This window comes from Molothrus ater, chromosome 2 (genome assembly GCF_012460135.2).
Source record: "Molothrus ater isolate BHLD 08-10-18 breed brown headed cowbird chromosome 2, BPBGC_Mater_1.1, whole genome shotgun sequence".
Taxonomy (NCBI): domain Eukaryota; kingdom Metazoa; phylum Chordata; class Aves; order Passeriformes; family Icteridae; genus Molothrus; species Molothrus ater.
Genome location: NC_050479.2, coordinates 90,336,102 through 90,350,496, shown reverse-complemented (window position 1 = coordinate 90,350,496; position 14,395 = coordinate 90,336,102). Strand labels below are relative to the sequence as shown.

Below are 14,395 nucleotides of genomic sequence, written 5' to 3'. Positions count from 1 at the left end.
ACACAGCAGCCCATCACAAAAGATGACAGCTTGCTTAGAAAAAATTACTTCATCACTTGAGGGATTTCTTCAAAACTGCAAGCAGTTATTTGGCATGGGCTCTACTTCAGTTCTCCCATTCCATTACAGCTTGCACAATCTCCTCACATGTTACATGAATGAGTTACAAGTAGTAAATACTCTTGGAGCAGGTATTTTTAGCATTACTTTAATACAATAAAAGTATAACTGTAAGTTTGCCTCTTGCTGCCATGCAAGCAAAACAACTGTAGTTGTACCATTTGAGGGCACTTGGCACTTTGGATCAGAAGCTGAGCAGCACTACTGGCCACAGCAACTCCTTTTGAATAAGGAGTTGAGACCTTCTGTAAACAGCAACACATACATGAAGAATACACTAAAAACATCACACTTGGCCCATTTTGTAGATTTGATCACTCTGTAACACCTCTTTGAAGAAAGTGTTCTGGTATTTCATAGAATATATTAAGAGATACATCAAGCTGAAGGTCTTCAAGTAATTCCACCACCTCACAAAGGGCTGGAAGTCATAAGCTCATTTCCTGGCAACCGTGGACTACTACTTCTCAGTGGATGTTAAGAAATCCACGAAGTGAAGCGATGAGTTCAGGTTTTGGCAGTCTGGAAGTTACCAACAGGCAATGTCCTCACTTCATCCACTCGACTTTTGTGGATCTGGAAGGCCGGTGTCACCCAGCGGCCACAGGAACACTGGTCCCCCCTCCAGCTGAAGGAGCCCAGCTTTGACGAGCATTTGGGACACAGAAGCTGCAAGAAAGACCCAGGACTCAGTCTAAGACATGTGTTGATGTGGACTTAGTTAGAAATAGGCCAAAAAGCCAAACTGGAAGGGCTCTTTAGCCCTGGGGTGTAGCAGGCAGCTGTGCTGGCAGATGGAAGGGTGTGGAGATGCAGCCGCTGGGACCTGGTGGGATTCCAAGACAGTTTTACCAGGGTCCAAAGGACTCGGTCAGCCTGAGACCACAACAGGCTTCTGAAGTGCCACAAATCTTTCTCATAATAGAAACAAACAGATAAACCCTCTCCAAGATCCTGGCTGTTGTTGTCAGCACAAGCAGTGCATCAGCTCGTTTCCTTATGAAAGAGTATTTTACATTTAAGCATCTGCCCATAAGCTGTGAAATTTACATCAAAAAGGCTGGGGAGGCCTAGGACCTTGTGTGGGGGTTTTCCTTTCAGGGAAGAAACACAATTCTGCCTTTGCAAAAAAAAAAAAACCCAAACCAAAAATCCAAAGACTAAAAAGCACATGCTCCATTTCACCTGTCCTTCCATTACTCCGAGCAATGCCGGTTCCATCCACTGCACAGGCTCGATGAAGTATGAGGTGCACTTTTCCTGGCCATTCCCAGAAAGCCGTGCAGACTCTGTTATCCTCTTGTGGGCAAAGGCTGTCGGTCCCATTCCTTCCGTGTGGGACAAAATGCTGGAGCTACGGAACAGAGCACGTCTGCCCTCCAGGACACGGGAAAAAAGAAGTAAAACAAACGGGTTTTTTAACTGGGCAAATCTACAGACAATAGAAAATAAGGATATGGGCCTCCTGACTCTGAATAGTTAAACAGGAGTACAAATTATACATGTTTTTTGATTAGTCTAGAAGGTTCACAAGCACCACTCCAGGGAACAAAAGCTTTTGTATTTTGTAGTTTTGACTTTTTTTTTTTTTTTTTTTTGCAAACACAGTATAGAAACTTAGGCAACAGCTCATCCCTGACCTGACAACAATGACATGCCCATTGATTCACACTGGTTATTCTACTCTTGAGAAAATTTCACAATGACATTTTAAGGAGAACTATAAAGCATTTTATAAATATATAAAAGTACGTATTTTTTCAATATATAAAGTACCTGCATTTCCTGCATCTGTAGAGAACCTCTGTGTTCAAAGTTTGACATATAGTGGTAGGATCAACTGCAAAGACTTCTCGGGGCAAGTCTTGAGGTTCTGCAGAGGGGTCAGGACCATGTTGTGAATCAGGTCAGCTCAGCCACGCTGCATTCCTGGGAATGAGACAGGAGTGTGTCTCTGCCCCAGTCACAGCCTGCAGGAGCCACCTTCTTCCCTTTCATTTGCTCTCTCACCAATTCCAATAGATTAAGCTAAAAACAAAAGAGCCTCATCCCACCATGCCTAAAACTGGGATTTGCTTAATGCAAGGAACTGGGATCTAGACTACGGCCTCAACCATGGAAATAATGATATTTTGCTTTATGTTCTTACTTCAGCAGAAAGTAATGGTAGAGGAGGTTTCTGAGCAGTTGTGCCAATGTTTGAGTGCCCAAAATACAGAAAGTCAGCTTGCAAATGGGACAATTTGACAAAGTCAGCTTGCAAACTGCTAAGGATAATGGTACATAGAGGGCAACAGTACTGTGATGCAACACTCAGATCTTGCAAGAAAAGCTACAGATTACTATTTTATTATAAAATTACGCCGATGCACATGTATCTCTTGCAAATTAAAAGAGGAAAATTTACTTCATTACCTGCATTTCAACTTTATCTCAAGTTTTGCATGTTATTTTTTTCATCACATTGACATATTTTCTGAGGATGCTGTTTGCCTTGCCAGGGATGTAAAAATCACGAAAAATATCAAACTGACCTTTACCATTTTTTGCACTTTGCTAAAGAGCGCAGCTCCTTACAGATCTCATTTCCCACGCGTCTCCCAAAGGCACATTTTTCCCCCCTCTCCCACTGATGAGCTGTGATTCCCTAGGGCTGGTGTAAGGTGAATGCTTGCCCTGGCCAAGTGCAGGCTCGGCTCCTTTGAGGACCACACTCGAAGTCCAGCCCCTCTGACAGGGCTCATTCCGGGACAGCCTGTTCCAGCCCGTTCCCCTGCTGCGACTCTGCTCCGCGCACCTGCGCTGCTGCCACTCACCGGAGAACCTCTGGCTGAGCATCTCCAGCCGGTACCGCTTGTAGAGCGCGCTGCTGGTGTCCACGGCGCACCCCATCGCCTCGTAGAGCTTCAGCTGCGCCTGGAAGCCCGAGTTCACCCTGCGGCGGGGCCGAGAGCAGAGCGGGGTGAGGGGGGCGCCGGCCGGGCCGGGCGGGCCATGGGGCGCGGGCGGGTACTCACTGCGCGTCCGGCTTGGCGGCCCTCACGGCGGCGAGCGCCTCCTGCCAGCCCAGCCCCTGCGTCTTCATCAGGTAGGCGGCGACCACGGCCACGCTGCGGCTCACCCCGGCGTGGCTGCAAGGCAAGGGCGGCCCGTCAGCGGCAGCGCCGCGGCCGCGGGCAGCGCCGGGCCCCGCCGCGGCCCCGGGCTCACCAGCGGACGAGCGCGGCGCCGCCGCCCGCCCGGGCCGCGCCCAGGAACGCGGCGCATTCGTCCAGGCGGCTCAGCAGGTCCGCGCCGGGCTCGTCCCGCGCCCGGACGTGCATGGCCCGCAGCCCCGGCACGGCCGGCGGCTCCTCCGCGTCCACCGTCAGCACCGCCACCACCCCCGCCGCCGACAGCGCCGCCGGGGACGAGCAGGAGTCCGCGCCGCCCACGTAGAGCCCCTCCAGCACTGGCACCATCCCGCCGGGAGCCGCCATGGCTGCGGGAGCCGGGAGGGAAGCGCCGCCCCCGGCACGGCAGCGCTTTCCGCTTCCCTTGCCAGTGTGGAAATTGTAATTTCCGTAGCAATCGTGACGCAGCTGTGCTTACCGGGGAGGCTCTCTCCTCACCTCGTCCGTCTTAACTCGTCTTTTTTCCCCCCACCCTTCTGTCTCCTTACAAGTGCTCAGAAAACAAATATGAGTCACAGGAGCGGTCAGGTTGCAAGGGACCACTGTGGTCCAACCTCCCCGCTCAAGCAGGATCGTGCAAGAGCACACGGTACAGGATTGTGTCCAGACGGTTCTGGAGTATCTCCAGTGGGGGAGACTCCTGACAGACAACACAGAGAATAGAAGTTTTCAGTTCCCCTTGAAGCTGCTAAATAGAACTTAAATACTAACCAGCAAAATAGATAAAGGAGTATAAAAGTAGACACACAGGATGCTGAATATAACTGGAACCAATGGATGAACAGAGAATTAGGAATATAGTGGCTTTTGTAGCAAAGCCATGTGTCAAAAACGCCAATCACTTGTTTTTAAAATTTTAAAAGTTTAATAGTAATAAAATGGTTATAAAACTAGCAATATAATTAGGATAATAATAATTTGGACAATTTAAATTAGGACAATATGAGACAATAGCAACAAGAGTTACGGATGTCCAGGTACCTTTTTCTTGGCAGTACAATCCTGAAAAAGGGCACCCGTTAACAGAGGATTAACCCTTAAAAACAATAGCCTGTTGCATATTCATACACCTCATACATGATGCATAAATTCATTCAAACACAGGATTCTGTCTGGTCATCAGCAACTTCTTCCTCATAATCCTAACGGCGTCATCCTGCCCGAGTGAGGCAGGAAGATGTTCATTTCTCCTGACAATGGAGCAATAAATTCTTTTTTTCTGAAAGATTTAGGTGTCCTGTGACTGCTATCTCAGTGGGAGTCCTTTCTTTAGAAAAAAAGTATCCTACATAGCATAGTTTCTATTTTAACATTTTGTTATAACCTAAAACTATATTTAACACACTACTTAAGAGAATTAATACAGCATTACTTTCTAACACAACACATATAATATTCATTTTAATATTTGTGAAAAGCCAATCATAAAATATGCATTTTTCACACCATGTAACAAGAAGCAACAGGGCATGCCCTAAAAGAAGTTCAAGCCAAGGTCATCTACATCAAGTCAAGGTCATTAGGGGTGTCAGGAAAATCCACAAACACCAGAGGTTTATGTCTATAAAGGAGACAGAGGTGTCCTGCAACTTTATTCGAATAAAGGGAGAGTTCACTGGGGCACACACCCGTAAGGTTTTCTTTCTTGAGGTTTCGGAGGGCACAGCTGCCTTTTATCCTAAACTCCCGGCCATGTGTTGCCCTCTTCCTTTCCCCATTGCTGAGGTACTCGGCAGGTACAGCCTTCCTGAACTGCCTGCCACACATTCCCCCCTTGAACCTACTATTTTACCCCAAAATTCAGAAGTTCAGGCTTGTGCAGACCCTTGTCTTTTTCAGGAACCAAGCTCTTTGGGCTTTGCAACAAACCTGCTGCCCAAAGTTGGCAGAGACATTAAGACCCATGTCAAAGACTTTAACACCCATACCTTTACCCATCAAATTGTTTGTGAAGACATTAGCTTTCCTCTCAGGGGCACTCAGTGAGTATAACCACCAGAGACCCCTTTAGATGACCCTCTAGGACCATAAAGGACTTCTGAGCTGGACCCATGCAAATTAGTTCTAGGAAAAGTGATGTTTCTCTATTAGCTAGGAAGTATACTGCAATGAATATGTATGGTCATGATGGAATTTTATTCTGGATACAGCTATATTAGGGAAGATACCTTCTGGGAATCCAGCACACTCATAATAAAGAATCCCTGCTTTCTAATACTTTAAATTGTGTTAGAAAGTTTAATTGCCAGCTGTTTTCTGTCTCACTCCACACATCTCTGGACAACTTGTTCCAGTGCATGATCACACACATAGTAAAGTTCTTCCTCATAGTCAGGAGGAACTTCCTGTGCATCAGTTTCTGCCTGTGTCCTAGTGGCTGGCACCAGTGAGAAGAGCCTGGCTCCATCCACTTTTTACAATGGCAAAGTGCCAAATTTTGTTATAAAGACCATGGCTGGGACCAGAGATCATTTGCTGAGACCATACACTCTCTCCATGGCTGGGACACAGAACCTTACCCTGTCTCCACTATATGGGATAGAAGAGCCTAAAGTCCCTAACTCCCGTCACTGGGGAATTGTTCTAGTGCGGCTCCGTGCGAGACAGCTGGAGGCAAAACTTGCAAAAACATCTGCCAGGGCCTCTGGGATCCTTGCATGATGCTGACTAGCCACGGAGGAGATGACACTGGCAGTCACCTCAGACCTGATAAGGTGAGGCTGAAACCAGAGAAGGGAGATTGTTATCCCATTCCCGCAGGAGGGGCGGGCGGAGCTGGGGCGCCATGGAGCAGCCGCCGTGCTGCAGGAGGGATGGGCCGCCACAGAGATCCTGCTGAGGATGCTGCCCATGAGACACTTCCGCACCAGTGCCAGCAGACAGCATGCACCAGTTGCCAGTCTCGCTGGGAGATGGGCAGTGGGACAGCAGCTTCCAGAGCTGTGGAGTTTCCGTGTGCTGCTGGTGGCCCTCTGAGCAGACTGCGACGACTCTTTGTAGTTGAGATTGGCCCCAAGGTTTCCAAGGGTGCAAGGGCACTGCTTGAAGTTTGCTGCCATCCTGCCTCACCTCCCATGCCTGCCCTAGTGCCTGTGGGATTGTGGGATTGTGCAGCAGTCCAGCTGGGAAGCTGCTCAAGAGAAAGGCAGATCCCCTCTTTGGGTGGATCAGTCCTAAATCACATAAACGTGACCCAGAGGGTGTGCCTGTGTATCTGAGTAAGGGGAGTCTCTGACAGCTCTCATTTACATTGTTTTAAGCTACATAAATGTGCAAAATGTCCTCTTCCAGTTGCCATTGCCACCAGTGAGAAATGAAAGGTTTACTGAAAAAAGCATTTAAAAATGCCTTTTAAAATGCTTTTTCCAGTAACAGCAGGGGGAAAAAAGTATACATACTGAAAAGAAAGGCAGGTGGAAATTAAAACCAGATAAAACTGTGTATGGACCTTACTTGTGAAAGCAGATAACAGTTGTAGCAAACTACCCTGGGGAAAAAACAGATTATTCATTTCTTGAGTGATCTGAAAAAGTCTGCAGACAACTGCAAGTTACTGAAGGGGCTATGAGTTTTACAGCAGGGTAATATTATCCAGGTATTATGTGAATACTAAGGGGTGGTTAATAATCTCTGTTAACCTTCAAATCTGTGAATGTGCAGGGGCAAACAGTACTGTCTGCAACTAAAACCAGGCAGGGCTGGAAGCAGGATCCCAAGAGACTGGCCCAGTGGTAGTGTTAGCACTGCAATCCTCCACACTGCTTTCTAAAGCCATGGATAATGAGGGAATGTGAAAAAGATGCGATTTCAAACGGAAAAGCTGTAGTGGGGGTAAGTACAAAGTCCCTAGGGCAGAGCCCACAGACAGCTCAGTACCCAATGACTTCACACAACCAAAACTGCACTCCCTAAAACTCACTGTTTCTCTGCACACCCCCTTCGCTGTGTTTGCCACCTGCAGCCTGAGGCCATGTGTCCTGAATTTGCTCATGACTCCCAAATTAGAGTAAATATTTCTTTTCAGTCTGATTTGCAAACGTTTGTTCTCCCCCCACCTCCGCCTCCCCCCATCATCTTCTCCTCTACCACCGAAAATTGTGATGTTCTCCCCCAGGTTCCAGGAAACCGTGTGACTAATTAAGCAGTTGGGGGGAGCTCAGGTGCAAAGAAAAAGCCAGTCAGATGATGGGCTGCTGCCCACTAGCTCCAGCAAGTGCATTCCATCTCTGCGTGTGTCTGCCCTGCTGCTTCCTAAGGGAAAGGAAAATGCCAGCCTTCTCTGGGCTGCCCACTCTGGATCCTCACAGCACTACCAGCATCCAGCAAAACTGATTTTCCTGCTGTGGGAGCAAAAGTGCCGCAGCTTGGGCAGAGGCATAACACCCTCTTCCCTCCTAGAAGAATTTGTCTGCATCTTTCATTGCACTCTGTTCCTTCTGGCTTTTGGGTTGTTTGGGGTCTGCACATTAGAGGATTTGTGAGAAGAATCTGCAGCCCACAGCCCAGGTTGCCAGGGGTGGCACACAGCAAAGTAGTGGGGGCATCTTCAAAAAGCAATATGTGAGAGACAGCAGCTCTGGATTTCTGTGTCTTCTTCACATTTAAATGCAGCAGGAACTTTGCACAGGTCCTGCTGGTGAAGGGGCCTGGTACCATTTCTTGCCTCGTGGAGAAAGGGTGTTTTACTGAGCCCAGAACTCTGTGGGAGCTGGGAAGTCCTCCATGGCAGCATCACATCCCTTAGAGCAGGGACTTTCCAGCAGTCATCGTGCTTCTAGCGGCAAATTTATCTTCTGATTTTTGAAAGGCTGCTGTTCCCTGCGTAACTACACTCTGTGTGTCTATATTCATGTGTTTACATTTATCCATATATCAGGAGGAAGATATGCTTCATCTCCCAGCGGGAAACCTCAGACTTGCAGAGGCAGCTAGAGAAACACCAGAGAAAGAGGCTCATTCTTGATGCTCTGCAGGAGGATTTCATCACAGCCCTGCGTGGGTGGGATGTTCCTACCTGTCTCCACTCTCTCGGCATCTGCAGATATGCAGTTACTCCACATGTCAGACAAAAAAGAAGAGTTTTCCAACTGCAGATCTGATGCTCAATTACAGAATGGAGCCTGACAGCTACTACTACTGGGTATTAATAACTCTGCTTCACTTTATGGCTTTAACAGCTGTAGCGACCAAGATTTATGATGACACATTACGTTCAGCAATGCATCACATAAGGAAACTAATCTGACAGTGCCAGGTCACTGAGCTCACTTACAGGCTTTTAAGTGAGTTTCTTCTGCCAGATTTGCTGCCCTATTTACTGGATAAAAATGAACAACTTGCACTGTTTTAATATAACTCCGTACTTGCCTCTGTTTTGGCAGCTCACAGACTCTTTTCCCTTTGTGACAGTGCCTTCCCAGGAGCCAGTTGATCCTTCTTCATTCCCCATCCTCTGTCTGAAAACACTTTGAAACACGTCCAGTGCTGTGTATCTTGAAGAAGGGTACACCCCAGGAGAGGGGAGGAGGGAGGAAGCTGGGAGGAAATACTGGAGCAACAGGCAGAGATGATGGATGGAGCAGCTATGGGAGAAGGGGGAGATGACAATTGTCCAAGAGCAGAGGAGCGTGGTGGCTGCCAGCACTCACTGTCTTGTGGCAGGATTTTATCTGTATCCCAGTCACTCTCGGAGAAAGTGTCTTGCAAAGACTGGGATCACCCATTACTTCTCCCTAGACTTAGAATTAGAGCTGGCAGCAGCAAAGTCCTAAATAACTGCTAAACATTAAGGTGGTACCCAGGAGCTGTGTCTGGGCCTGTGTCAGCCCCCTCAGCAGCCACAGCACCTGAGCAGTATCCCATGATTTTGAATCTCTTGTCTCAGCAGTGGGCTGTATATTTCCATGTTTTCTATCCTCATGGCACCATAATCCACTGCACAGACACAGGTGGATGGGTAGCAGAAGGCAGCTTCTCCTCAAGGGTAAATGGGCTTCTTCATTCCTCAAAGATGCATTCCTCATTATCCCTGCAATTTGCTTAGGAGCCCAGTCCAGCCAGCTTTCATGGCATTTCCAATTCCTATCCCAAGGACCCTTTGTGTGGCACCTGTGAAAAGCAATTAAAAAGAAGAAGTTTATTGTCAGGAGGTCTAAGTTCACTGCAGACAGTACTGTGCAGTATACTGTTCCCCGACAAACACTCAAGCTCTGCTAGTCAGAAGATAAAGAAAACACCCTGAAACAGAGTTGAGAAACCTCTTTGTGTTTAAAAATGTTTTTGTGAAACAAGAACTTTTAAACAAATAATGTAAAGTATGAACTTTAAGGAATGGAGTTCACATTTTTTCCTTTGATTAATACTTTAACATCCGTAATAGCAGTATCTGCTGCATTTATCTTTGTCTATATTGGTATCTAATAAATATTCCCAATAGAAAATATTTCTTAATAAGTATTTTAATTGCTCCCCATGTGGCAACAGAAAATATGCTGCCCAAAATCATCAGTTATTGTCAAATATTGGCAGTATTATTTGAGGCAGAAATCTCGCTGAAGAAATATGCTTGAGAGGTGAGATCATTCACTGTTTTAATCTCCAAGTGAGACATTTCCTTAGAAGTGGTTATGCTTCTCTCATGTGTGCTACTACTTCTCTTTGAGTTACCTATTCCTCTTTCTAATTTTAGAAACATAAGGAAAAAATGTTGAGAGACATCTGGACCCTCATGTCCAGCTCCATACCACCACAGGCCATCATGTTACTTATTTTCTTTTCTAGCTTCACCTTAAACCTAGTTTTCTTCCCTTCCCTCCTGCAAGGCTCTGAAATCCCATGATTTATCTCATTGGACAACAAGATGGCAGCTTGCCTCAAATCTGATTCTTGTGCCAACGTTATCCTTTAATTTAAATAGGTAATTTTGTTTCCTGTTATTTATCCCGGTGGGGCAATATTGGAGTAAAATAAATGATTATCTAACCTATTCCTGCTCAGCTCTGGCTTTGTTGGTGAAACAAGGCAGGTCTGTTTTGTTTGCTAGGCAAAAAGGAGCTTTCCAGTTTCCTCATTCAAGGCCAGCTCTTCTCCATATGTGTGCAGGTTTTAATTCATCTTTCTTGACTGTGTATGGTCAAACAGTATAACAGATGTAGTTGTGATTTTTCTTTTCCAATGCTTTGTAAGTACTTTTTTTACTTCTACTAGGATTATGTCAGCTGGCCTGCCCTAGGTTGTGTTTTTTCCCCTGCTTCTATTGAGTCCTGATTATCCTAACAAAATACAGATACCCCTGTATTTGATGAAACATTGTGTTCTCAGCAGAAATTGTGACTTTTGCCCCCAGAATGCACGATCTCGCACCCTGCACTATTAACCGCCGGCTGATTTTTATGACACTGCATCTCCAAGTTGATTCCTGTCCAGTGATTCCATCATCCCTGTCCATGTGCGCAGAGCCTCCCACAGCCCATCAGCCACAGTTTCCAGTAGCTGCTGTTGCAGCACTGCTCTAACATCCTTGTGAGCCCATCCTTGTAGGTTCTGGATGAGCGCCTGCTTTGGCTGTTCCAAATCGAGCACCACAGAGAACTCCTTGGCAGAGCTGGATGTCTGGGATCTCTGCTGACAGCTGCTCTGTCTGGGACAAGGTGCCATCAGGGAAGCCTTGTTTTATTTCAGCGAGCCCACAGATTCGCAGAATCACAGAACCAATTAGGTTGGAAAAGACCTCTGAGGTCATCGAGTTCAACCTACGACTAAACACTACGATGTCAACTAGATAATGGCACTGAATGCCACATCCAGTCTTCCTTTAAACAACTCCAGAGATGGTGATTCCATCATCTCCCTGGGCAGTCCATTCCAATGTCTAATCTCCCTTTCAGTGAAGAATTTCTTCCTAACGTCCAACCTGAACATGCCACAGCTTAAGACTGTGTCATCCCTGTCACTTGCTGCCTGGAAGAAGAGACTGATCACCACGTGGCTACATCCTCCTTTCAGGCAGTGGTAGAGAGCAATAAGGTCTCCCCTGAGCCTCCTTTTCTCCAGACTAAGCAACCTCAACTCCTTCAGCCTTTCATCATGGGACTTGTGCTCCAGATCCTTTACCAACTTGGTTGCTCTTCTTTGGAGGTGCTCCAGCCGCGCAATGTCCTTCCTGAACCGAGGAGCCCTTGGACAAGTTTGTATTTATATACAAACTTCATATACAAAGTTTGTATCTATATGGGAGTGGGGACCTGGGCGCTGTGAGTGGAGTTCGCAGGACGAGCCCCCGAGGTGGCGGCCGAGGGCTCCGGGGCTCGGGGGCCGCCCCCGCCCCGAGCGCCGCGGGGCTGCCCGGGCGGAGCGCCCGGACCGGCGGCCGGAGCGGGGCCAGAGCCGCCCCCGCTGCGGCGGGAGGGCCGGGCCGGGCCGGGCCGGGCCGGGCGGGGCGAGGCGGAGCGGGGCGGGGCGGCGATGCGGGGCCATAAAGGGCGGTGCGGGCAGCGGCGGGGCTGGCGTGCTTGCTCGGGGTGAGCGGCGGGGCCGAGGTGAGCGGCGGGGCCGGGGCTCCTCTCCCCTCTCCGGGCGGGACGGGCGGGCTGGCTCTCCCGGGAGCGGGAGCTCGGCAGCGCTTCTGCCGTGGCTGTGGGTGTTGAAGGCGCCGTCAGGCGCAGGGAGCCGGACCTGCCGTCCCCAGCGCCGCTGGGCTCTGCGGGACAGGCCCGCGGACTTCTTTGGGTTTTGTGTCAAATTATATGTCTTATAGGAGAAATTGCTGCTGCAGGGTAACGCACCTTGTCGTGACCAAGGTGAAGGTGTGTAGTTCTCGCTCTTTTTTGCTTCTGGTTTGAGTGTTATATTCAATACTCTTTACACTCGGTATTAAAGATAGTTATGTGTAAAGATAGTTATGTATTAAAGATCGCTAGTGTCTCCTGCCTCCGTCGTGGTTTTCTTCCTAAGGAGTGAGAGTATCTTCAGGTGTCAGATCTTGTGAAGGGAATGGCTGGCAATGAAGCACGGGGCTTGGGAGATGTTAGCATCCCAAATACACTGGAGTCGCTAGGAATCTGTTGTCACTAACATAAAGCTTGCCGAGTAGGCAGACACTAGTGGTTTGGGGGTGGGAGGCTTTGGAGGTCCATAGCCTGAGAATTAAGCCCTCCGCTGAACTGGAAATGAAATACTTCGTCTTCCTCCCCCCAGGGGCAGCAATGTGCATTATTCTCCTAGGTGAGGGTCACCAAGCAGAACCAAGTGTGTGTGGTGGGGTTGGAAGCACTGGTCCAAATCCTTTCTGGTCTCTGGGTGAATGAACTGCGAGTGTTGTCCTGGCTGCAGAGAGGGCTACAAATGGGAAGAAAGAGAGGGAATAGTTTCAGAGGCCGTAGCTGAAAGCACTTGCAGCTTCAGTTAGAAGTCATGAGAAGACTCCCGTGTTCTTTAGTGATCTGAAGGATTTAATGGAAATACAGTGCATTTACTGAGGAAATGTACTTTAATGTGCTTGAACTGCATGAGAGCAACTGCTGGCAGGCTTGATGCTTTTGTGTTTATGCTGTGTTGGAACATTAAAGATCAAGCTTGAAGAACCTCTTGATTTGTCCTAGATTAATCATCTTGCAAATCAAAGGTTTGTTTTGTGCCTGCTGGTGCTGATGTGTTCCATGGCAGCACGGTTTGTAATGCAGCAGGTCATGCTCAAGGACAGAAGCTACATCCCCAGAAGCATTTTAACCTCACTGTGTGCTTGCTCTAGGTTTGACTGTCTTCATCCAAGCAGGTGGCTGGTCAAATGAGTTGCTCAAAAATGAAAAGCTGAAAAAGGGGAGGTCTGAGATGACAATAGCTGTTCTTTCAAACTTGCTTAAAAATGTTCCATGCAGTGTTATTGCATGCTAGGAAACTATAGGGTTTGGTTTTTCCTTCTTGGTAGGCAAGAGTTAATTAGGTTAAATTTGACTAGTCTGACCTTGGCAGCTGCAGTCGTCAGGGGTACTTGGGGCAGAAGAAGGTGAGGCCTGAATTAGTCTGTAGCTGTCAGGAAGCACCTGGCTACACAGAAACCTGGAACACTTAAAAAAAGAAAAGGTTATTAACACCAGTTTGAGTTGCATGACTGTAGAACATCTGTAAGTATCTCCATGCTACAAAAGGCAAGTGACTTAAGGAATCTTGTCACAGCTAATCAGATCATTCTCTTGTGCTTGAAATGTTCAGACAAGGCTGTGACCAAGTCTAGTTAGTGAGATTCTGGGTGTTAAAAGAGTAACATGAACTTGATATGCATCATCTGAATTTGTCCCAGATCTTACAAGCTTGTTTGGCATTCACAAATGAGCAGAACTTGGGGCAAGTAAGAACATTTCCAGAAAGGTGGTTTGGTTAGGCAGTGTCTCTGAAGAAGGGCAAAGAGTTGCTTACAAAGATTGGAGTGCCCATTGAATGCTGTTACCTGAGTTTGCAGCTGAAATTCTGTCCAGGATGTTGAAGAGATGCAGCTTTTTGCAGGAGCAAGATGTACTTGGCCTTTATCCTGTGAATGATAGATGCTGGATCATTTAGAAAGGAAAGCATTCTATGTAAAGGAAGAAATCTTGTATCTCTGACAAAATTTAAGAGTTGTCAGTGGACTGTATGTCTAAGCCCTGGAACTAACACCTGAGGCTGTTCTACAGTTGTGTTAGTTGGAGACAGCAGTTTGAGCTTTCTATGCATCATGAAACAACTTCAAAGCCTGACTCTCAGGAGTCCTTTGCAGCTCATCTCACTTCTGCTGGTGCTGCTGATGACTTTAGCTTTAGCCTGTGTCATCTTTGGTAATTTCCATTTGACACAAACTAGTTTCCTGAAGTAACTCTACCTCACTAAAAAAAAGAACAATGGCAACTAATATCTTTTTTGCCTGCACCAATAGAAAAGCTGTGTCTCATTTCAGGTGAAAGGATTGCTGATAATCATTAATACATTGTTATTTCTGTCTAGTTTGTGTCTGTGTGAATGGACAGAAAAACAGAGTCTAGGAATAGATCTAGGAAGCACAAACAGAAGCTCTGATTTGTCTTTTTTTTAATATCCTACCTCCAGTTTCTTTGGAGAAGAAAAGCCCTAAG

General features: G+C 47.3%; 1 protein-coding gene across 1 annotated transcript; it reads right to left on the bottom strand.

The window, feature by feature from the left end:
- Window positions 1-192: 192 nt before the first annotated feature.
- Window positions 193-3,622, bottom strand: DUSP12 (dual specificity phosphatase 12). Its single transcript, XM_036402309.1, has 6 exons — window positions 3,331-3,622; window positions 3,138-3,251; window positions 2,937-3,055; window positions 1,897-1,993; window positions 1,306-1,492; window positions 193-789 (listed from the first exon to the last, which is right to left on the bottom strand). The coding sequence occupies exons 1-6, from the start codon at window positions 3,597-3,599 to the stop codon at window positions 628-630; spliced, it is 948 nt and encodes a 315-aa protein (XP_036258202.1). The 5' UTR covers window positions 3,600-3,622; the 3' UTR covers window positions 193-627.
- Window positions 3,623-14,395: the final 10,773 nt, after the last annotated feature.